The sequence below is a fragment of the Chelonia mydas genome, chromosome 6 (genome assembly GCF_015237465.2).
Source record: "Chelonia mydas isolate rCheMyd1 chromosome 6, rCheMyd1.pri.v2, whole genome shotgun sequence".
Lineage (NCBI taxonomy): Eukaryota > Metazoa > Chordata > Testudines > Cheloniidae > Chelonia > Chelonia mydas.
In genome coordinates this window covers 106,660,064-106,684,187 of record NC_051246.2, presented here as the reverse complement: position 1 = coordinate 106,684,187, position 24,124 = coordinate 106,660,064, and the positions used below count along the sequence as shown (strand labels likewise).

General features: G+C 41.0%; 3 protein-coding genes across 16 annotated transcripts in view; 1 reads left to right on the top strand and 2 right to left on the bottom strand.

Moving 5' to 3' along the window:
- Positions 1-3,271, bottom strand: part of AK7 (adenylate kinase 7) — a 62,441-nt gene extending 59,170 nt beyond the window's left edge. For 4 of the 5 annotated variants that reach the window (XM_037900920.2, XM_043549082.1, XM_037900921.2 and 1 more), the window contains exon 1: positions 2,780-3,045. In XM_037900920.2, the coding sequence (XP_037756848.1) occupies positions 2,780-2,893 (114 nt within the window). In that variant the 5' untranslated portion in view covers positions 2,894-3,045. Of the gene's footprint in view, positions 1-2,779 lie in introns of all 5 variants that reach the window. The other variant, XM_043549083.1, reaches the window with a different exon arrangement.
- A 2,824-nt stretch (positions 3,272-6,095) lies between these two features.
- LOC102935546 (GSK3B interacting protein) lies at positions 6,096-11,964 on the bottom strand. Of its 4 annotated transcripts, XM_043549080.1 has the most exons (4): positions 11,789-11,891; positions 11,729-11,747; positions 10,395-10,653; positions 6,096-8,312 (listed from the first exon to the last, which is right to left on the bottom strand). In XM_043549080.1, the coding sequence occupies exons 3-4, from the start codon at positions 10,650-10,652 to the stop codon at positions 8,151-8,153; spliced, it is 420 nt and encodes a 139-aa protein (XP_043405015.1). In that variant the 5' UTR covers position 10,653; positions 11,729-11,747; positions 11,789-11,891; the 3' UTR covers positions 6,096-8,150. The 4 variants fall into 4 exon arrangements, with proteins under 4 accessions (XP_043405015.1, XP_037756847.1, XP_007065009.1 ...); XM_037900919.2 differs by lacking the exon at positions 11,729-11,747 and having other exon boundaries at positions 11,839-11,964; XM_007064947.4 differs by having other exon boundaries at positions 11,670-11,931.
- Positions 11,965-11,996: 32 nt separating this feature from the next.
- ATG2B (autophagy related 2B) overlaps positions 11,997-24,124 on the top strand; it is a 78,453-nt gene continuing 66,325 nt past the window's right edge. For 6 of the 7 annotated variants that reach the window (XR_006291670.1, XM_043549078.1, XM_043549077.1 and 3 more), the window contains exons 1-3: positions 11,997-12,565; positions 18,528-18,690; positions 23,321-23,473. Coding sequence is in view for 6 of the 7 variants with exons in the window: in XM_043549078.1 (XP_043405013.1) it covers positions 12,404-12,565; positions 18,528-18,690; positions 23,321-23,473 (478 nt within the window). In the remaining variant the exon portion in view is untranslated. The remainder of the gene's footprint in view (positions 12,566-18,527; positions 18,691-23,320; positions 23,474-24,124) is intronic. The other variant, XM_037900915.2, reaches the window with a different exon arrangement.

The following is a 24,124-nucleotide window of genomic DNA, read 5'->3' as shown; positions in this document are numbered from 1 at the left end:
GTCCTCTGGAAGGTCTTGAGTCACTATAGAATTCCATCAAAAATTATTAATTTAATAAAAGCTTTGAATGACAAGTCTGTGAGCTGTGTCAGGACAGAAAGTGGAGACACAGAATGGGTTAAGATTGTTACTGGCATAAGGCAAAGTTGCATATTATCCCCACTTCTCTTCTGCATTGTCATAGACTTTGTGATGAGAAGAGTGATGGCTGCTGCTAAGGACACTGGCATTGTTTGGGGCAGAGATAAGCTGCAAGACTTACATTTTGCAGATGATGTATTCATACTGGGTACCAAACTTGGATGGAATGAAAAGACACTTTATGAGCATAAAGCAATACACAGAAGAGCAAGACCATGGAAATAGGAGAGAATGCTGTCAATATTGGAGAATGTAATTGATGGAGAAGATTAGGAAAGAGTTGATGACTTTGTCTATCTTGGAAGAACAATATCTGCTAATGGCCAGCTTAGTAAAGAAGTGAAGGCAAAACTCAGTGAAGCCTGTGGATCAAATTCCTGTTTGTCAAACATCTCGAAGAGTGAGAAAATACATCTGCACACTAAAATGAGATTGTGCTATGCTATTATCCTTCCAACGTTATTGTAGGCTTCAGTAACATGGCAGATGGTGGAAGTACACAACAAGAGGATGAATTAATTCCCCCAGTTTTGTTGGGAATTCATTGGAGAAATTATGTAACCAATATGGAAGTTTCAGAGTAACAGCCGTGTTAGTCTGTATTCGTAAAAAGAAAAGGAGTACTTGTGGCACCTTAGAGACTAACCAGTTTATTTGAGCATGAGCTTTCGTGAGCTACAGCTCACTTCATCGGATGCATAGCATATCGTGGAAACTGCAGAAGACATTATATACACACAGAGACCATGAAACAAAACTTCCTCCCACCCCACTCTCCTGCTGGTAACAGCTTATCTAAAGTGATCATCAAGTAGAGCCATTGGCCAATGGCTCTACTTGATGATCACTTTAGATAAGCTGTTACCAGCAGGAGAGTGGGGTGGGAGGAAGTTTTGTTTCATGGTCTCTGTGTGTATATAATGTCTTCTGCAGTTTCCACGATATGCTATGCATCCGATGAAGTGAGCTGTAGCTCACGAAAGCTCATGCTCAAATAAACTGGTTAGTCTCTAAGGTGCCACAATATGGAAGTGCTGCACCACAGAAGTCAGCAAACTGAGAACTGAGTAATTAGATAGACAGAGCTATGGTGGTTTGGCAATGTCATCAAAGAATTACAAGGTATGAGATTGGATTACACCAGGAGGGAAGACATAGGGTTGCCAACTTTCTACTCGCCCAAAACTGAACAGCCTTGCCCCGCCTCCTATGGGGCCCAGCCCATGCCCCACCCCTTCTCCAAGGCCACGCCCCCTACTCACTCAATCCACCCTCCCTCTGTCGCTTGTTCTCCCCACCCTCACTCACTCACTCATTTTCACCGGGCTGGCTCAGGGGATTGGGGTGCAGAAGGGAGTGAGGGCTCTGGCTGGGGGTGCGGGTTCCAGGATAGGGCCAGAAATGAGGCGTTCAGGGTGCGGGAAGGTGCTCCGGGCTGGGACAGAGGGGTTTGGAGGGTGGAAGGGGGATCAGGGCTGGGGCAGGGGGTTGGAGCATGCGGGGGAGCTCCAGCTGGGGGTGCGGGCTTTGCAGTAGCACTGGGGATGAGGGGTGTGGGGTGCAGGAGGGTGCTCTGGGCTAGGATCGAGGGGTTTGCAGGGTGGGAGGGGGATAGGGTGGTGCTTACCTCAAGCAGCTCCCATAAGCAATGGCAAATCCCCCATCCAGCTCCTATGTGGAGGCGCAGCCAGGTGGCTCTGCGCGCTGCCCTGTCCACAGGCGCTGCCCCCACAGCTCCCATGGGCCACTGTTCCCAGCCAATGGAAGCTGCTGAGCTGGTGCACGGAGCCCCCTGGCTGCATCTATGCCTAGGAGCTGGAGGAGGGACATGCCACTGCTTCCGGGAGCTGTGCAGGGCCATGACAGGCAGGGAGCCTGCCTTAGCCCCACTGAACTGCCGACCGGACTTTTAACAGCCCGGGCAGCAGTGCTGACCAGAGCTGCCAGGGTCCCTTTTCGACCAGGCATTCCGGTCGAAAACCAGACACCTGGCAACTCTAGGAAGAGAAGGTGTGGAGGGCAAAGAATGACTTATCCTAGTACCACTGAAAAAGATGCTGCCATCATGGAGACAACTTACGATGGAGTCAAACATCTTTCTCCGGAGAGATAACAGTGGGAAAAATGGGTTGCTCTATGTGCCACTGGGCACAGGAGAGATTCTAAGACTATGTAAATCTATTAACATTGCACCTCAGCATATGGTTCCCATTTGGGAGGACTGGCGGGGGGCACCCCATAGTGCTTATAGCCTTGTAGCCCAGCAAGCGGTTGCTGATGATAGGGGTACTAAAGAGATCCTGTGGTCCTGGTGATGTTGCCTGCATCATAGCTCAGCACGTGCCTTTGTGCCCAGGGAAGCATGTGGGCTGGCAAAGGTACCCTGGCACCGGCATGTGGCTCCAGGAGGAGTATTGCCATGCCAGGGAGGCTGTGCTCTCGGTGATGGCTAGCACCTTGTGCTGGGCCATGGGGCCGCTCTCTAGCCCTGGCTCTGGCATCAGCCACACCCCAGCAGGTTGTTCACCCCCCGTGGGGGTGGCCAGGGATGGGGCCGTATCCCAGCTTGCGGCTTGAGGGGAGCTCGAAGGATCCTACAGCCCAGCCCCCTCCCAGGGACCCCCCACCCCGCGGTCACCTTCCCGATGCTGCTGCCGCTGTAGGAGTCCAGATGGTTGAGAAAGACCCTCTGGCTGCGAAAGGTCCCTTCGGCCGCGGTCACGGCCACCGCCTCCTCCTCCGCCGCCGCCATGGCGCTCGCCGAGGAAGCCGGGCCGTTGCTAAGCGACCGAGCCAAGCGGCAGCGTCCTTCTCCGCACCGGCCCAGGCACTGGGGAGGGCCGCCACAGGGCCGGGCCAAGACGCGGGCAGGGGGCGGTCCCTGCAGCTGGCGAGGCTGGTGCCAGGGCGCCTCGGGGGAAGGGAGGCTCCCGCTCCCTGAGCAAAAGCCGGGAGAGAGACCGATACTGGGGTAGGCAGAGCCCGAGTCGAACAGAAAGGAAAAGGGCACGAACCTATAACTATTCCCTAAAAGAGGGACAAAGATCTACAGAGACAGAGCTACAGTGGAGGCGGTCCAGGAGCAAGAGGGGAGAGAATCATGACAGAGGCAGAGTTTGACGTTTTAAAACAACACATGCTGTAATCGAGAGTGGGTTGTACTGTAGAGTGCCAGGTCGGTAAGATACTTGCCCAGCTCTGAGCTGAGTTAGGTGAGGGAGGAGGCATTTATGTTCATATGGCTTTGTTTGTTTTTTAAATAAGAGGGTCAGTATTTCATAGGCATTTTCACTAATATGGTAGAACCCCTCTTTTATGAACTATCTGGGGATTGAAGTTCATAAAATTGAGTATCTCCAAGTTTTAGTACCAAAGTTGCAGTATAGGGCACTATATTACTTTCTTCTTATCCTTTGAAACAAGGCAAAGCATTTCCATGGCACTGAAAGCATTAGGATATCACTTTTGTTATGTGATTTTTTTTTCCTGTTGGGAAAAATAGTTCATAAAACTAGTTGTTCATAAGACTGATGTTTGAAAAATCAAGGTTCTAGCCTGTGCAGATTTACAGGAGAATTAAGTGGAAGATAAAGGCTGGCCAGAAGTCCCTCAACCCTGCACTTTTTACACACCCCCATCCTAAGAAAAAACGGGAGAGGAAAGAGAAACAGTGCTGGTAAAGCAGCTCTGTGCTTATCAGACAATTGGTTACTACCATTACATGTTTCAGAAGTAACGGTCAGATGAATATGTGGTCCTGCCTCAGCACAGGGGATAGTCTACCTGACCTCTTGAGGTCTCTTCAGCCTTAAAATCATAAATATGTCCAAAAGGCATTTTACAGTTGTGGATTTGTTCATAGTTCACATTCTCTATATTGCAAGTTCTGCATCTTTATGCACCACTGAGCAATTATGTTATCAATGTATGTATGCACTAGCACTTTAAGAAGAAACAAGAACATATTCAGCATTTATGTTAATTAATCCCATGTTTCAAACTTACTGTCTTTGCCAATCATCTCTCCCCTCAACCTTCTTTTGGGTGGGCTCTTTGAGTCTCCTTTCATAAGGTAGGTTTTCCATTCCTAAGATCATCGCAGTAGCCCTTCTCTGTACCTATTCCAGTTTGAATTAATCTTTCTGAAACATTGGAGACCAGAATTGCACAGTATTCCAGAGATCTCATCCCTGCCTTGCGTAAGGGTACTGTCACTTCCCTATCTCTACTGGAAATACCTCACCTACTGCATCCTAAGACTGCATTAGCCTTTTTCACAGCTGCAACTCATAGTCCTCCTGCGAGCAACCAGTACATCAAGGTCTCTCTCTCTTCCTTTGTCACTTCCAACTTCTTCTTAGCATCTGTGCGTGCCTCAGGTGGCACGTGACCAGGATTCGTCACCCAGTTTAGTCCGTTGGTTGGATCATTAGCTTTCCTAGCTCAGGATAGGTACTGAGGGGGAATGCGACAAAGGCTGATCTAGGTTTCCCCCGTTACAACTGAGCAGTCTTCAATTTATAGGAAAAAGTTGCTATAGAGGCAGCAATTTTTTTTAGAAGGATCTCTGCCTCTAAAAAGTTCAGCACCAACTCCGGTACTTTTTAATATAATGCAGTTTTACAATGAGAACAGCATCTGACCTTTTTGCAGTTTGTTTGCTAAGCTTAGCAAAAATGTTATTTGTGTACTGTATCAAACAACTGACTGCACTGTTAAGTATATGAGCTTTAGATACAACTTCCATTGACCTTATTAGGTGTCTGCAACTGAAGCTTGAGAAATAGTGTTTAAAAGAGCATTTTGTATTTTTAAAGTTGTAATATGCAAGCTACTACCTGAAAGACAGCCTTGAGGTATGCATAGTAACTTTTAGATTATGCAGTACATATAAGAAGTGATAATCAGCAATAGCAGATAAACAGCAGCATCATTCTTTATACAAAGATGAACTCCTCTTATCCTATTTTACATTTGCATTCCAATACTACTCTGAACTGGAGTGGGCTCTTGTCCCGATATATCCACAATTCAAAGCTCTAAGTACATAGCACGTTCTTCAGCATGGCACAAAATCTTTGTCAGTACTGAGGTCAATTCCATTCTTCAAAATGTTACCAGATATCCTTAGAGCAGGCAGCTGTTTATGATCTCTTAATAAGATGGTCTCAAAGTGATTAAACCATGCTAATCTTTGAGACTTTTCATACTGTCCAAGGTTGTGTTTTGCTGTCCATTCCCACTTTTATTTAATTGAAAGCCTATCCATTCTCATCCTTATGGAAGGTATATCCGTTCATAGATCTATGGCTTTATCAGATGCCCAGCAGCACAGGATCAAGGATTCAGATAGGTATATAAAGCAAACAAGTAAGGAATTGTATTAAAAGGTCTGCTGTTAATTAGCATTTCAACTGAGCCTCTTCACACAAGCAGCATTTTCTAGTATAACTATTTAAGAGTATTCCCACATGTTACAAGCATACTAACCCCATACGTGCATGACTAGAATCCCTTTTCATTTTCAAGTTATAGTGTAGTCAATTATTTCCTAAGGAAGTAGGTGAGATCTGCAGCTTACACAGCCTTCCAGCAAGTTTATGCCTTCTGGTAAAGGCTTCTCAATTTCTGCTGTAAAGCTTTAAAAAAATATTCCTTGTTAGCCATAGGCATATTCAAATTAAGTGAAGAGTTACTATGATGTAATACTACCCTTGAAGTTGTTCACCAATGTTTAAGTACTTGATCTCCACGCCTTTTTTACATTGATCTGCATTACTATTCAACCTGCCAATTTTAAATGCTCTTATATATTTGTACACTACAGCCAAAGGTATTGTTTAAGCTACCATGTGTTTACCTGACTTGTGTGTCTGAGACTTGCATGTTTAGAAAGATATAGGTATACATTTTCAATTTATTTTGGGGGAGGAGAATAAAAAGCGGATCATACATAAGTTTGTGCATTTATTCAAGTGTCTAGTCATTGAAATAAACAGGTGCGTTGTTACAGGGGTAGATATTGAGATATAAACTTGGCAAAGTACATTTTCCTCATAGAGGATTAAAGCACATGCCACAAAACTGCAAAAAAAAAAAAAAAAAAAGGAACCATTTTCTTAGAGCATGAAAATACTTTTAACAAAATTATGTATTAACATGAGTTGTTTCAACCTACAAAGATAATAAAACAAACATTACACTTGAAAACAGAAGCTTTGACTGTAGGTCCCTTCTCAGTCAGAATTACAGCATCATTGCCACAAAACTATAATAAATGCTCAACTTGTTAACTGGTCCCTCAAATTAATGTGACTGATCCTCAGCTGGCATCAATCAGTCTAGTTCTGTTGAAGTCAGTGGAGCATGTTTATTTACAAAAGCTGATAATCTAGCCCTCTCTTTGGATTCACATTTACTTTGTTTCTAGCATGAAACACGGGCAAATAAAGGCAGAATTACATAAACAAGGATGCATAGATATTGAATAGTACAAGAGTGCAACACAGTGATCATATAATCATAGAATGCTAGTTCAATAGTACTGGTGCTTTAAACCAACTGAATACTTTTCAAGTCTCTTCCATTCATACACCCAAATCTCTTCCACACATCTGAAAACTTACAGTAGCACAATAAGTTTATAAAGAGCTTTGTATTTTTTTTATAAAATAGAAAATATGCAACTGTCTCCCAATTCAATATCAATCTCTGAATGTTTCATACAGCCTTAGGTTTCAAACCAATACACTGCATTGACATTATATACTTACTGTTCTTTAGGACAGGACACTGTACAATTGAGGGAGAAGAGGGCAGCCTTACAGGAATACCTAAGCACTGCACTGTAAAAAGTAAAGACTGAAGCAAAAATACTTGAGTATATTCTGTACATCATGTAAACAAACGTTTAGAACAGTAAACAGGCTAAAATGTCTTCCAAAGTTATTAGAATGGGCTAAATTTAAGAAAAAAATGTCACCTGTTCTTCCTTGTTTTCTTCTGTGCTTATATCATTTGCAAATTTAGAGGATACATTCATATGCCAACAGTTATCATTTGTTTACGGGTTGGTGGTTGCCGCAGACAAGGGTACACTGAATAATACTGAACATTGCTTTTAACTCAACAAGGACACTAAGGTCTGGTCTAAACTAGAAATCAGGTCAGTTTAACTACATCGGTAAGGGCTATAAAAAAGTCCTCACCCCTGAGCAGTGCACTTAAGCTGACCAAAATCCCTGAGTAGACCGCTAGATCAATGGAAGAATTCTTCTGGCAGCTTAGCTATCACCTCCTGGGGAGGTGAATTTCCAACAGGAGATTCTGAAGTGCTAAAGTGGCATAGCTACAGCGGCATGGCTGCAGTATTTTAAGCACAGACAAGCTCAGAATAAGCAATGTTCAAATGATGTATGATATTGTGAGGTTCATATCTTGTGAATGAAGCAGAGAGTTTTCAGGTTTGCTTACAAAAAAATTGAGCTGAAATAGATATCCTCTAAGTGGAATAAAGTAATTCCCATTAATTTAGCTAGAGCAAGTAGTTAAAATTTGGTTTTAAGGAGCAGAGTTAAAATTTACAGATAGACATTAAGAAAGTATTACTACTTTCATACATGGCATTCAAGATTTGCACAGTACCAATTAAGATATTTCTTAGAATAAGATATTGGATCATATTGCTTTGGAAAGAGATCAAATTTCTTCAAATGCTATAGAAAGCAAGTCACTGTCAACTGATGATCTACAGCAGAGTTTAACAAAAAAGGTACTACTTCTATAGTCCACCAAAATAGCTTAAAGTAGCCTTGTGGACAAAGCAGATCCATAGCAACATTCATATTTTACAAGTCAGTTCTATTGTAAGGAACCTAGATGTTCAGGCAAGAAATGAAGCTTGATAAACGTTTCTGGATATACCCGAAAGGAAAATCTCAGTAACTCATACTAAGAATTCCCACTATTATTAACCATTCCCCAACATGTGCTTGTTACTGCAGACTGAATCACGATTGCCCATCCCTTTTTAAAGCTTCCAGTCTCTGTAGTAGTGCATTTCCAAAAGCTTCACGATATGCTGGGCTAAGAGAGTCCAATAAAGAGTAGACAGTCTCATGATACGCAGTTTGTAAGCCATCATCAGCCTGGTCAAAAGCATAACCCACCACCTGTTGCAAAGAGACCAATGGTTAATTTTTTTGTGGTTAGTCATTTAGGAACCATAAAAAACCCCCACAAAATTAGTCACATTAGTACACTGAATGAAGGATTGCCAGACCCAACAAACCTATACTATACTTTGTTTGTAGTGCTGTAACCATGTTGATCCCAGGATACCAGAGACAAGGTGGGTGAAATAATATCTTTTGTTGGTGAAAGACAAGCTTTTGAGCTTACACAAAGCTCCTCTTCAGGTCTTGAAAGGCACTCAGTGTCACAGCTAACTACAACATGGAACAGATCATCCGACATAAACACGTAGGAGACCATTCAAGGTGAAGTGTATTTAATTGACACTCAGTCCTGGTCTACACTAAAAAGTTAGGTTGACACATTTGTCGCTCAGGGCGTGAGAAAAATCCACACCCCCTGAGCAATGTAGTTAAGCCGACCTAACCCCGGATGTAGAAAGTAGTAGGTTGACAGAAGAATCCTTCCGTCAACTTAATTACAACCTCTCAGAGGTGGATCACTTAAGCTGATGGAAGAACCCCTCCCATCACCACAGATAGTGTCTACACTTGAAGGCCTATAGTGGCACAGCAGTGCCACTGTAGCACTTCAAGTGTAGACAAGCTCTGAAAAAGAGAAAAGCTCTGTGTAAGCTCGAAGGCTTGTCTTTTACCAAGAGAAGTTGATTCAATAAAGCCTATACTTCCTCTTCCCTACTCAAGACGTTAAGTAACAATTCATCCTCTAAAGGAGTTTCCAATATTCTTTTCTCACAAAAATTGAGACCACCAAAGACAATAAATATACAGAGGCTTACTTTTGAATTTGGCTGGAAGTTCACTTCACCGCACAAGCAATTTAAATAGTGTGAATGGGAGATGCATGCATAGAAATCAATAGTTAGTGTTTCTCATTAAGATTACAGTAGTCTGTTCTATAAAATGCAGTCTGATGTGGGCACAATACTATATCATCTACTTTTTTTACGCCTTCTGCAATTGTTGTGCACTTTTCTCAGACAACTGTGGACTAGAAGATTGAAGAACTACAGTGAAAAAGGTTTCAGAGTAGCAGTCGTGTTAGTCTGTATTTGCAAAAAGAAAAGGAGTACTTGTGGCACCTTAGAGACTAACCAATTTATTTGAGCATAAGCTTTCGTGAGCTACAGCTCACTTCATCGGATGCATCCGATGAAATGAGCTGTAGCTCACGAAAGCTTATGCTCAAATAAATTGGTTAGTCTCTAAGGTGCCACAAGTACTCCTTTTCTTTTTACAGTAAAAAAAAAAAGTCATCTGTAACACCAAACATTTCAGTTATCTACTTCCATCTTTATCATTCTGTAGATGTTTCTGATAAATGCCTGCTTTTCATAATCTAGGTTAACTGTTGGGTTATTAAACTAAAAGCATTGGAGAAAACATGAGGATGGGCATTACCTCACTTCTTTAAATAGGGTGCTAAAACGTACCCTCTACTTTGGCTAAGAGTTAATGGATTATTATGGGGTTTAAACACTTCAGTTTTGAAAGTAAAATGAGGCACAATAGCACATGTCAAGGATACCACAAGCCTCAGCTCTTAGGTTCCAGGGTTGTGTCAATTTGTCAGAAATTTATTTTTTAAAAAGTTCTTATCTTTATCTAATGCCTAACTTTAGCACCAGTTACTGCTTTCAGCCTGTGTTAGTGAAACATAGAATCAAGATAAAACCATGCACAGAAAAATATTGTATACCATACCCCAGTTATGCAGGGCATAATCACTGTTACAACATACAGAGCTTTACTTGAAATAGTGGTCATTGCATCAGTTCTAACTTAACATTTTTCCATTCATGTAAGATGCGCTTTGGCAAGACAAGTGTGTAAAATCTTCCCCTTTTGGATTTAATTGAAATGGCATAATAGTAGTTCCCTTAAACGCTGAATTTTGAAATATGAAATAAGAGTCTCAAATGTATTCAATAAAGAAAAGAGCCTATGCTGCTTTGATAAAAATTTTCAGTTGTTACTAGACACCTTTCAATTAATATTTATTGTAAACAAAGAAGCTTTATAAAAGGATAAACAGGTTACCCTAAGTCCTGCTTCTGTGAGCTCCAGGCAATATCTGTTTCTTTCCCTTGTCTCCACATTAATATATGCCACAGCCTCTGCACATGGAAGGTTTTTTGAGACAAACATGTTGCTGACAGCAAACAGAACATCATTCACAACAGCTTCCGCCTCTAGTCTCATATCCTTCACATCTGTTCCTTCAATGTCCTTATATTCAGAATCTTCTTCAAACCCTGTGTTACTGGACAACTCCATGGGATTGTAATCAGTCTCCATTCTGTGGATGGAAACACCAGATTCAATTTTATGTGGCCACAAATTATTATGCAAAATCAATGATATAAAACAGATTTTTTTTCCAACAGAAAGAACTATTTTAAGACACATTCAATGTCCTGCAAAACCAAAGGAAGATATGGGCCCTGTAGGGCTATTAGCAGGTCAACTAGGATTTTTTTTTAATTGGAGGAATCTTGAAAGACAAGGTATTAACCACAATGTTTCAGCATAACAAACTCACAATTCTGTGACTATGGTATTAAAGTAACTGATAATGCACACATCTATATTTTATAAGCACAGTATGCAGTGTTCTTAATACACAAGCAGTTATGAGTCTTTCCTAAACAACTCATCTGCTGGTCCCCAATGAGTCAAGAATTGATGTCTGCATCAGCAGGTGCAGGAAGGGGAAGAGAGAGGACTCAAATGAAAGCTCAAACTCTTGGACTGAAAGTGAAGGGTCACTAATATTTAAAGGAGCTAGTTAGTAAGACTGGCTGTTTGCCTGTAAAGAAAGTCAATTCGTTCAGCCTCTCTCTGTATCTGTTTGTTAATACAAAGGTCAGTAGCATGTGTTGACAGTTGTAGTTCACGAAAGCTTATGCTCAAATAAGTGTTAGGCTCTAAGGTGCCACAAGTCCTCCTGTTCTTTTTGCCGATATAAACTAACACGGCTGCTACTCTGAAACAAAAAGGCTGAACACTGGGACACGTTTTCTGCGTTAGTCCCAAGATGCAAGGCATGCAAGATGAAAGGCAACGCAAACCCCCTTTCCAAGCCCCACTCTGTCCTCGGGGCAGGGTGCTCCCACAGCACCGTAACACACCCACAGCCGAGAGGGCTGGTGACCCCCGTGCACGCCCCGTGCAGCAAGGCGCCTCACGCTCGAGAACGACCCCGCTCCCCCGGCAACTCCTTGGGGCTACAGGCAGAGGCGAGAAGGGGCCGGAAGAGCAGCTCGCAGCAGGCAGCCCCGCCGCTCCCTGGAGAAGGGCCTGCAGCGCACCCACCGCGGTGACAGCCGCACAGCGCGCAGGAGAATCGGGCAGCGAAGCCTCGTTAGCGCCACCCTGGGTTTGATACGGGGAAAAAAAAACCCTAACACAGCGGCGGGACGGGCCCTCCAGCCGCCGCCGCCTTTTCTACTGCTCCCCGCTGCCGCAGGCCGAGACCCTTCACCTGTCCGCCACAGACGCGCCTCCCGTCCGTCTTCTACGGCCGCCGAAAAGGAGCTTTGTGGCTGGCCTGCCACCCACTCCGACTTCCGCCTCATGCCCGCCCCTTCACTTCCGCCCCCGCTCTGTGACTTCACTTCCCCTGAAACGTCACCTTGGCGTCACTGTCGCTCGGTTCCGGTGAGAGGGGGAGGGTAGAGGCACGTAGGAGGTGGCTGCAGGTCCGCTGAAGGGACCGAAGCCAGGCGGCAGTGCGCGCGCGCGCTACCGCGGTGGAGCCCCGAAATCACCAGCCGCCCCCTCGCATCCCGGGGCGCTGAGAAGATGGCGGCGGCGGCGGCTCAGTGAGGATGGAGCTACCTGTCATTGCCTTCTTCCCCTGAGCGTGCGGGGTCCGGCCCCACGGGGTGCGAGTCGGGGGACGGGGGACCGTAGGGAGCTCTTTCCCTAGCAGAGCTGACTCGAGCCCGGCAGCTCCCCGCCCCCCGTCGCCCCAGCCGATTAGCCCCCCCCCTCCCTTCCAGCCCAGCAGCTCCAGCCTAGTGACCCCCCCGCCCCGACCCGCTACCATGCCTTGGCCTTTCTCAGAGTCCATCAAGAAAAGGGCCTGCAGGTACCTGCTGCAGAGGTACCTGGGCCACTTCCTGCAGGAGAAGCTCAGCCTGGAGCAGCTCAGCCTGGATCTGTACCAGGGCACCGGCTCTCTGGCGCAGGTCCCTCTGGATAAATGGGTAAGAGAGGTGCAGTCCCTGCTACCCTGCTGCTCCTGAGCGATCAGCCCCAGGCCCCTCCCCTCCCTCGGGTGCCACCTGTTTTATTTTTAAATCACTTTTTTTGCCTTAAAAAATAAAGTCAACTCTAATATTTTATCTAGGGAATTGTACTTGTCGCCATGGTGTCTGAGTACCTTGCAAAAAATAGATAGTTTGGTGCAGGTGGTTTTCCTGCCCTCCCCATGTGCAGTAACACTGAGTGGGGTTTGGGTGCTTTTAAAAATGTTGTTTGAAGGCAAAGGCAAAGAGACAGATCTTGAGCCTGGCCTCAAGATGGCAAGATAGCTGGTCAATCAGCTCTTCGAAAGGGAGGTCCATTCTTCAGTGGGCTTATTGCTAAAAATGCTCCATCTCCAACTCTGTCCTGGCTTTATGGACAGCTCCACTCTCTTGAATAGAGGAAGCTCTGCTGTCATGAAAGGACCTGGTAGGGGAGAGGGAAGTGATAGCTCAAACCCAGAGCACTGAGAGCTTTAATAAATAGTTCTCTGGCTTAGAAATGGACCCGGTATTCGGTTGGTAGTCAACAACAGAAGCAGTGGGAGTGGGAGGATCTTGCTCTGCTGGTGTTGCTTAGCCCATGGAATGCCACATTCTGAACAAAATTGATTTTTTTCAGGCCTTGGCATATTCAGTCTTAGATATAGTGTTACAGTAATCCAGCCTAGCAGTCACAACAACATGCATCTTTATGGCTGGGTCTGTATCTATTAATATTTGGCACTCTCTTGGCCAGCTGTCAGAAGAAGGAGGTATTTCTAGGAGTTGTTGACATTTGGGTCTCCATTATCAGTGAGGATTTTAAGGCTGAGCATCATTTTGACTATATGTGGCTTGACTGATAGGCTGTCAGTTTGTTCTTCACAACACCTTCCTCTTTTCACAACACCTTCCTCTTTTCAATAGCATCACTTGTTTTGTCCGTGTTAGGATTTAGTCAGCTGGTCTTCATCTTTGTGTTGATTTCTTTGAGACACTAGGCTAGGTAGTTAGTCATTTTTGCACTTTTTATGATGGAGATGTAACTCTGGATGGTATTAACATAGTCTCAACCTTTTAATATGTGTTTATACAAACATTGAGTTAGGTGCGGGAGAGGGTAAAGGACTGTGGAATGCCATAGGTGAGAGTTTGGAAGCCATCTTAATTAATGTAACTCCACATAACTCTGAATGGTCTGTAAAGCAAGTCACTAATATATTGTGGCTGACTATATGAAATACTAGAGAGGCCTAGTAGTATGAATATGGCAGTTTGCTAGCTGTCCATGGCTATGAACAGACTGTCCAACCACCAACAAAACATAAATTGCTTCTGTACCATATTCTGGTATAAACTCCAGCTGAGCAGGTTCCAAAATAGTGGTAGAGGTCAGTTGTTCTTGGAGCTGATGCTTTGCAAGCTGTTCAATCACTTCGCTGAGGAATGGGAAATTAGGCATTGGGTGGTATATTGTGTCATGTTACAGATCTGAATATGCCTTTTTTGTTGTTGTTGTTGTTGCAAAGGTCCTAAGCTTCTCTCTTTCAGGGAGTTTTTGAAGTCGGTAAATATGTGGCCCCAGAACTCTTAACTGCCCTTCACCAGTGGAGAAGGCCATGGATCAGTCTCATGGGGTCCAATGTGATGCCATCATTCTAGAATGCGTTTATATGAAATCTGGGTTGTAGGCCTTGGTTGGTTGGTTTGTTTGTTTGTTTAAGCCCTTAATCCTGTAAACGTGTGCTTAACTTTACTACTAATAAACTACTACTAAACTTTTTTAGTAGTAAAGTTAAGCATGGATGTTAGTGTTTGCAAACTTGGGATCTAATTCTGTAAAATAGATATTATAGTAGGAGTGTTGTAAGTGTTTTACGTAAAGGACTTCTGAGATGCCCTAGATAAAAGACACTTTGTAAATGCAAAATATTAATTTCTTCATTTGGTCCTGTGGGGCAGCTGTTTTTGTGTAGTAGGTGGGCAGACTTAATGTTTTAATAAGATTTCAGTGCCCTCTAGTGGATATTAAAACAGCCTTTGCTAGTTACACTAGACTTGAAAGATAAACATTATGAACCCTTGCAATTTACGTAAAGTGCTTGGTGTACTAAAGAAAGTTAGTAAAATGTGCATATAATGTTCATTTTCCAGTTTGGAGAAACTTTTTTTTTTCTTTGCTGGGCAGTGTTTTCTGGCCTATAAATTAATGAGTGGCTAATGCTTTTTAGGTATGGCTCTCTCATGCATGACAGAAAGATTACAAAAACAGGTGTTGAGAAAGTGCTATAGCTGCTTTTTTTTTCAAGTCACTTTAAACTTGCTGTCTACATGTCCTCAAGGAGGCTGTAGTTTTAACCTTAATTATTTTCTCATTTTTGTTCTGTTTTTGAACTGTTTGTTCTTCATCGACTGGTTTCATTTAATTTTTTAAAAATATTTTAACGTACATAATATATAAACCATTGTCTTGGTGTTTACTGTATACAGAGGGACATGTTCTGACCTCCACTATACTTGTGCAACCCCTTTGACCTCAGGAGGGTTGCACTGTCTAATGAAAGTCAGAATTTAGCCCACAATATTTGTGATTGAATATATAAATATGCTTAATGATTGATTTCACCGCTGCTTCTGGAGTTAACCCTGCAAAGCCTTTCCATGTCCTGAATTCTCATTGACTCCAGTGGAAATTCCTCAGTGATGTAGGATCAAGCCAGCAGTTGGTGTAGATACGTGGAATTTTATAATTTTATTTTAAATACTTTTTAATCATTTATTCGCTAAACAGATCTTTATCTTTTATTAATGCCATTTAACTGTAATAAACATACACTTGTATTTTTTCTTATAGTTTGCTTAAAATAGTTGGAAAGAATAATAACAATAAATTTTACTTTCTGTTTCCCTATATATAGTTTGTAAAAAGAGATCTGAGGCCAGACTTATTCAAAATTTGTTTTGATATGCTAGATTTTATTAATATTCATATATATAATTGTCCGTACATGTAGCTCAGATACATGTGAAATACCACAGTTTGAATCTATACCTCATTTTTGTGGTAGCAACAAGTTTTTCTAATGTACACTAATTTTTTTTGCTCATACTTCTGCTACTTGAAACATTTCACACTGTTGATTGATAACTACAGTTACTGCATTATCTTTTATTTTAGAAACAGGTTTAACTGCGTTGAATGGTAATCGTCGTATACATATGATAAATCAAATTGTTTCTTTCCAAAACTGTTTCAGGGTCTGATTCAACTCTTGTTAAAGTCAGTGAGACTCTTTACATTACTCTTAATCAATGCTGTATCAGACACTAAAATAGTAAAGCACATCAAAAATTCTTAAGAATGTAAGTAGGACCAACGAGAAAAGAAAACGATTGAAGGCAAAAAGTATAGACAGAGTAGGGAACTGACAGCCTGGGTTTAAAAAGTGATTTAAATTAAACTTGCAATTTTTTCATATGTGCAAGGCCCAACTTCAGGCACATGAGTAGTCCATTTATGTTGAACTCACACGACAAAAAATTCTCATATCCATAACTGTTTGCAGGATCAAGGCCTGAGAATGTTTTATGAATCATGATTCTTTGTGTACTGACCTCCAGACACTGACTGGAAATGTTAGTGAACAAGACTGACATACAGCATTTTTACAAGTGTACGTGTGTTTTGAAGATATACTCATGGGTGAAATTAGTGAGTGTATATTTAAGATGTAAATATTCCTTCCCATTGGTTAGTCTTTGTTGGAAATAGGATGCCAACACTTTTCACTTTATTATTAGAAAATTGTCAAGCTTGATAAATACATACATATAGGTATTTTATAAAATGATGAAACAGCCTATATTATGGTTAAATTATATGTGGTCTTTAGAATATTATGCTTGTTTAATAAAACATAGAAACATAAAATGTAGGGCTGAAAGGGACCTTGATAGGTCATCTAGTCCTGCTCCCCATGCTGAGGCAAGACTGGTATACCTAGACCATCTGTGGCAGGTATTTGTCTAATTTGTTCTTAAAAACTTCCAATGATGGGGATTCCACAACCTCCCTTGGAAGCCTATTCCAGTACTTAACTATCCTTACAGTTAGAAAATTTTTCCTAATATCTAACCACTGATTACTTCTTGTCCTACTTTCAGTGGACATGGAGAACAATTGATCCCTGTCTTCTTCATAACAACCCTTAATATATTTAATGACTGTTATCATGTCCCCCCTCAGTCTTCTTTTCTCAAGACTAAACCTACCCAGCTTTTTTAACCTTTCTTCATAGGTCATGTTTCCTAAGCCTTTTATAATTTTTATTGCTCTTCTTTAGACTCTCTCCAGTTTGTCCACATATTTCTTAAAGCATGGTACTGTGTTCCGTTTTGGGCTCTCTAGCTGAGGCTGATTACCTCCCATGTCACACATCTGACACTCCTGTTAATACATCCCAGAATGATATTAGCCTTTTTCGCAACTGCATCACGTTGTTGGCTCATTTGTAATCCACTATAACCTCCACATTCTTTTCAGCAGTACTACTTCCTTGCCAATTCACCATTTTGCATCTGTGCAGTTGATTTTCCTTCTTCCTTTGCACACTTTGCACTTGTGTTTGTTAAATTTCATCTTCATAATTTCAGACCAATTCTTCAATTTGTCAAGGTTATTTTTAATGTTAATCGTATCTGCAAAGTGCTTTTAACTCCTCCCAGCTTACTATCATCTGCAAATTTTATAAGCATACTCTCCACTCCATTACCCAAGTCATTAATGAATATGTTGAAAAGTACCTGACCCGGGACAGATACATCCTTCCAGTTTGACAGCGAACCATGGATAACTACTCTGAATTCAGTCCTTCAATCAGTTATGCACCCACCTTATAATTATGATGGAGAATTTAAAAACTGTATATTTAAAAAAAGCTTAATTTGGATCTTATTTAACAATATATAAACATGAAAAACTTAAACGAGCATAAATTAAAGGGGTTTTCTTTTAAAAATAGGTGATCTTTTAATGCAAAGAAATGTAGCATTGGAAAAAAATGGTTGGAATTTGTATAGAATGAATGAAAGCTACAAAGAGCAATAACAGGTTTTCTCTGGGATGTTTTCTAGAACTGAATAGGCTTTCAGAGGTGAGGTCTCCTTTTTTATTAGCTGTCTCTCCAAAGGAATCATCCAGTTCACCTTCCTGTGAGTCTGGAACTTAAGGCAACATGATAGTGTGAGCCCCTTACTTCCATTCATCAGAAACCAATTTTAGTATGAGGACTGGTGTATTAACTATGAGGGGTCCATGAATAGTACTGTTTTTGTAGAACACCAGCCAGTCAAGTCTGTTCTGATTTTTACATTTAAAAAATAGTGGTAGTTTGAATTTTGAATACTGGAAAAAAAATATTAGTTTTGAACATTACTGGGAATAACTTTTTCATATTTTTAGAACTAACAAGCAATCAATACAGCATGCAGTACAATAGAAATAAATCTTTTTGGCTCAGTTATCACAGTCAGACAAGTATGGAATGAGCATTACATCAAATTTAGTTATTTGGCTTGTGTCCTAATCAAAGATTCTTGTCACAATGAACAAACTGTTTTTATCCATTTACTGTGCTGGCCTTTCCTATAACTGTAATTATTTTTTCTTTTTGTGGTAACACTTTAAGCTGCAGTACTATAATATTTCTGTTAGGAACATATGGAACATACAGAACGGTTCAGTAGTATAGATCATAAGAAAAACCACAGCAGGAATTGTATTAGATTAAAAGTTTAGTGCTTAATTAGCATGCATCATTGACAGAACCAAAGTAGAGGATAACTTCCAGTTTTTAAAATACATTAATTTAATTTCTTTTAACATATCTTAAATGTTTTGATTCTGTTAATATGAGCGTAATTTTGGATTCTCTCCTTTTAGTGTCTTAATGAGATTCTGGAATCAGCAGATGCACCTCTGGAAGTCACTGAAGGGTTTATCCAGTCCATTTCTCTGTCTGTTCCCTGGGGGTCATTGCTACAGGATAACTGTGCACTAGAAGTGAAAGGATTAGAGATGGTCTTCAGGCCAAGGCCTCGTCTTGGTAGGTTTACTGCATTATCTTATTTGGCTGTTACATTGATAAATTAGGAGTATTCTTTACAGTGTTCAAATGTTTGAGATTATACTGGCAGTTTTGCTTCAACCAGTGGTTTTGTTGTTGTTGTTTTTTTTATAATATCACACATACAAGATAAAAAATTGTGCCTAGGCACTATTAATTTAAGTCTATAATATTTTGAAGTTCTGTGTCTTTGCTTCCGCATTTACATAGATGTAATTTTAGAAATTAATAAAGAAATGTTTCCTCATAAGTGTCCGTTTTGTACCTAACATTTTATAGTCAAACAGCCATGTTCCCATATTTTTCTTTTTTATAAAAACAAATCTAAATCTTCTTCATTTTTGCTTCTGCTTATTTTTGACTCATAGGAAAATTCTCTAGAGACCTTAATTGGGACTGGTCTACCCATATTGTGGCATGTTGCCGTGTGAGGACCACAAGTTTGTATTTTGCTTCATTTGTGCTATCTGGACAAGCTGTATTGTATAGGTGGCCCTTTAAATTGTGGATGGAAGAGAGTGCTTTATTAATTATCTATTATACAATAGCTCCTACTGGCCAGTTTGAGTAGATACTGAACTTGACTGGATTGGAACTGATTACCTCTCATGGCTGGAAGATGGTGCAATGGTATGGACTTATTATGGGGAGAGATGGTGATACTGTTTCCTGTGGGTTTGTCATTGGGTGGCTGCTTCACATATGTCCTCTTGTGGCCTCTGCATGGCCCTGCAAGTGGGGTCCCAACTCCCACCTCAGTTTCCCCTTTCATGGGGCTTCAGTAATTCACAAACCCTTGTATCCATTTTCACCCCTTCCTGGGTTCTGGTTTAAGTTAGCAAACATTCAAAATAAAGTTTGCAATTCCATTTGTTACCCCTTATCAGGTCACTCCCTGGCCTTTCTTGCCTGTAGTCTCACTCCCCAACTTTCTCTACTGGAGTCTACTTGCTCCCAGCAGCTTCTGTACTCCACCTTTGGTCTCCCTGAGAATCCCTTCTCTACAGCTTCTTGCTGCTCTTTGAGGAAATCAGCTGATCCCTGCTCAGATGTGCCTCCTTAGTAACTAGGGTTGGTTGCCCCCTGGTCTCCAACCCTTAAAGGGGTGAGCCATCCTGCTAAAGGGTTCTTTCAAGCTCTTTGCCGAAAAGCGCCGTCATGCTGTCTAGAGTGGCTCATGACCATGAGTGCCTACCTCAGGGCAGACTGTGAAAAACAGGGCAGACACCCCAAACTGTCATCTATAATTAAATTTCACCAAGTCAGTAATAAATGTGAACTCCTGGATATCTATAACAGTCTTACCGTGGAGTCACAGACAGGCCCCTTACACTCTCCAGTCTATCTCCCCCCCCCCCCCCCGGCAAACTGGACTTAATAAATGGATAAATGGTCACTTACACCAAAAATCACACCACATTCAGGTTGATTCCTGTCCCATGATACCAGTCACCTACCTGGATCAGTTGGTACCCTAGATTTTACACCAAAGACACAGCCTGTAGCCAATCCTGTAATAAACTCTCAAGATTTATTAACTAGGAAATGGAAATGAATCATTTACAGGTTAAAGCGAGCAAACATATACACACAAATGAGTTAACATCTAAACCCTAAGAATGACAGAGTTGTAGTGATCTGTCAAATCTAAGTGTCTTTCAGAGTGGACCCAGGAGACAGCTGGACAACTCCCATGCCTGAGTTCACAAGTTCAGAGCAAGCATTTTCAAAGTTATAAAGCAAAATGTACATATTTTCTTATAGCATGGAATACAAACATTGCAAGTAAGATTAATGCATGTAGCAACTTATGAATATTCCATAGTGTCTAAACACACAAAATACATTCTGATAAGACTAATACCTGTTTTGAGCAAAACTAATGTACAGGTGACTTGTTCTGGTTTCCCCAGGGTTGTCAGTTCTTAGGTAATGCCTGGCATCTGGCCTGCCAGCATCACAAGCACATTTTGGTGGCTGGATGTAAAGCTACTCCACTCTAGGCTGCTACATGCTCGCTGTCCATGTGGGACCCTGGTGCTATGCACTAAAGGTTCCCTAGTGTGCTTTGATCTGTCCTGCTTTGAAATGGGAGTGGATCAAAGTGCACTAGGGAGCTTTTAGTACTTGGCAACAGGGTCTGCATGGACTAATTCATGGTAGCCTAGTGCGGCATAGATTTACACCCCAGCTTGCTGTGAACTAAGTGTTCACGTAGAGAATCCCTTTGGTGCTGTTCCCTAGTACGGTGGCTCTCAACTTTCCAGACTACTGTACCCATTCCAGAAGTCTGATTTGTCTTGTGTATCCCCAAGTTTCAACTCACTTAAAAGGTACTTGCTTACAAAATCAGACATAAAAATGCAAAAGTGTCACAGCACACTGTTACTGAAAAATTGCTTACTTTCTAATTTTTACCATATAATTATAAAATCAATTGGAATATAAATATTGTATTTACATTTCAGTGTATAGTATATAGAACCGTAAAAACAAGTCATTATCTGTATGAAATTTTAGTTTGTACTGACTTCGCTAGTGCTTTTTACGTAGCCTATTGTAAAACTAAGCAAATATCTAGATGAGTTGATGTACTCCCTGCATGCCCCTGGTTGAGACCCATTGCCCTAGTACACAGAAGTCTTCTTCAGAACAGTGTAGTGGGACTGGTAGAACCGTCCAGCTTGTCTGTGTCCACACTGGCACTAACCTAGTTCAGACGAAACTGGTTAGGCTGAGACGTGGTCTGTTCTAATGCATTATTAACCATGTATGGACTATTTGGGGCGTTTTTGTTTGTGGATACAGATTTTTATACAAACATCCTACGGGCTTAAACTCTTTTAATTTTTATAGTATAGAACAGACCACCGTGTCTTTTACACTGCTCAGGATCTGAATTTTGAATAATGGAAAGATAAGAGAAATGCTTTTATGCTGCTTTTAGACACCATAAAGAAGTGACAAAAGGCATAAGAACATTTTTTGTCTCTTTGAAAGTCCTATTTGAATAGGTTTCTTTTAAAATCACGTATATTTTTGTTGTTCTATGTTTCATTCTAATTTATTGTAATAGAACTTAAATCTTAGGCTAATTTTACTTGGTAATGTCCATCTAAGAAGATATTATCTTACAAAGAATGGTAATAATAGGTAGTAATAAATAGGAGGAATGGCCTTCACTTTGGTGCTGGAGTCTAATATTATGAATAAGTATGTGAAAAAAATACATTATTAATTAGTGCTTTGTACTAGCTAGGATCACTGTTTTTGTGGAGTTCAGGAAGGAATTTTTCAGTGGTCATGCTTTTCCTTTCCCCGATTGTCAGTGAGCTTTATTTTATTTTTTTGCATGGATGTGTGGTTGTCCTTTGCTGTCACAAATTGTTTAAAATTGGAGCATGTAAGAAGGAAATATTGTCACCAAGCAGCTACAGCCACAAGATTAATACATGGTGTAGGGATTTTTTAAAACAGACCTAGCTAGCTTGAGGTAGTTAATCCCATCTGAAACACCACTGAGGTCCTATCATGGATGCAGTTTAGTATCTACTGTAGTGTTAGCTTCAGTTGGGCTTGTCTACAGTGGAGCTTTTACCTCAAATTAATTGATGTGCCTTGTTTACTTTTAATACGAGCAAACGTCAGACTGTTATCAAGTTAGCTGTTAGAGATGACCGTCAATTATGTTATCTGGCATCCTAGGGTTGACCTCTATCAACAAATATGATTGTAAAGATGTCAAATAGTGTCTAAGGCCTTGTCTAGACTAGGATTTAAAGATGTGATGTTAGCACATTTTAAAAATCTAGTGTAGATGAGACACATTGCTTTTAACACATGCTAAACTGGTCAAGTCAAATTCTAGGCTCCCCCTTAGTGTTTAACTTGACCAGTTTAGCACATCTGAGGGCACTGTGTCTGGCCTAGCTAGACTTTTTAAACATGCTATTAGCATGTAGTAGCTAATGTGCTAAAATCACACCTTAAATCCTAGGCTGGATGAGGAATGAGGTGTTGAGTGATGTTTCCAATCTTGTTAGCTACCTCAAGGTAGAGATGGACTTCGTATAGATTTGGACAGTGTCTAGTACATTTTTGTTGCTACCACAATCTAACTAATAATTGGTGCTCCTCCCTAATACCCGGAAGTCATCTTCAATTACAGCTACCTCAAGGAAGCTAACTCCATTTAAAGAACAACATTTTTTCTTAGGCCTTGTCTATGCCTAGTCTTGCCTACAGAAGTCACACTAGTGTGATTAAAAATCTGTTTAAAAAACTGATTTAATTAAATCAGTGCCAACCCTTCTGTGTCCCCACTTGCACTGGTTTAAAACTGGTTATACTGATTTATCTTGTAGCTATAAACTTACCAACAGAAGCTAAAAAGAAAGAAGCCAATTTTAAATTGATTTGAGTGTGTCCATGCAGGGGTTTGCACCAGTTTAACTAATGGTTTAAAATCAGACTTTTAGTTAAACTGGTGCAGCTTGTGTGTAGACCATACCTTTGTCTAGATATACCAAACAAATCATATGTTTGCTTTGGTTTTGTTGGTTTTACATTTATGGCCAAATATATTTAAGACTTTTATCTTATTCTACAGCATCTGGTTCAGAGCCTATGTATTGGTCAAGTTTTATGACCACTAGTATGCAACTTGCAAAAGAATGTCTTAGCCAAAAACTGACAGATGAACAAGGAGAAGGGTCTCAACCTTTTGAAGGACTTGAGAAGTTTGCAGAAACTATTGAAACAGGTATGACTCTACTATGCACCTTGTGAATTAACATCTTAAGTTACATTGTGTTAGCCTACACCATGCCATAATATTACAAAATGAGAGCTCACTTGCAACAGCTTCTCTTCTCTCTCAACTTTTTATCAGTGACTCTACCTTCTGCCGGTTAAAACAGGAGAGAAGAGCAGGGAAATAAAACCACAGTAGTAAAAAAAACCCAAAAAACTGTTTCTGCAGTGTGCTGATTCAACTCTTCATTAGAGCCAAATTCTCTCATTCATACCAGTATAAATTTGGATAATTCCTTTCATTGACAGGACTGTCTGGCAGAATGTCTTGTTTCTGGCAGTGCTGGTTTAGCACATCATATGACAGTTGGATCAGCATTGGTGTTAGTAGCCCTAGGAGAAAAAACCTGGTAGAACAGTCTTCTGTACAGTACATGTTTTTAGCGTAACAGGGCATTGGATGCAGTTTTGAAATTTTAAAGTGGGTTTTCTTCAGATTGCTTTACATTTTTTTGAATGTCCAACTGGAAGAAGCTAAGACTTACTGATAGAAAACTAGGTTCTCATTTGGAATTGTGATATTGTATTAGATGCTATTTATAATTCTAACAATGAAATAAATATTAGCTTTCAATCAACAAAGAAGAATTGATCTTTTTAT

What these genes read in the sequence shown, in the direction of transcription:
- LOC102935546 (XM_037900917.2), bottom strand. Translation starts at nt 10,763, where the DNA reads ATGTGTCTTAAAATAGTTCTTTCTGTTGGAAAAAAAATCTGTTTTATA. An exon ending in TCACAGAAGCAGGACTTAGG is followed by an intron (nt 8,313 to 10,394) that starts GTAACCTGTTTA and finishes TCTTTGCAACAG; the next exon opens with GTGGTGGGTTATGCTTTTGA.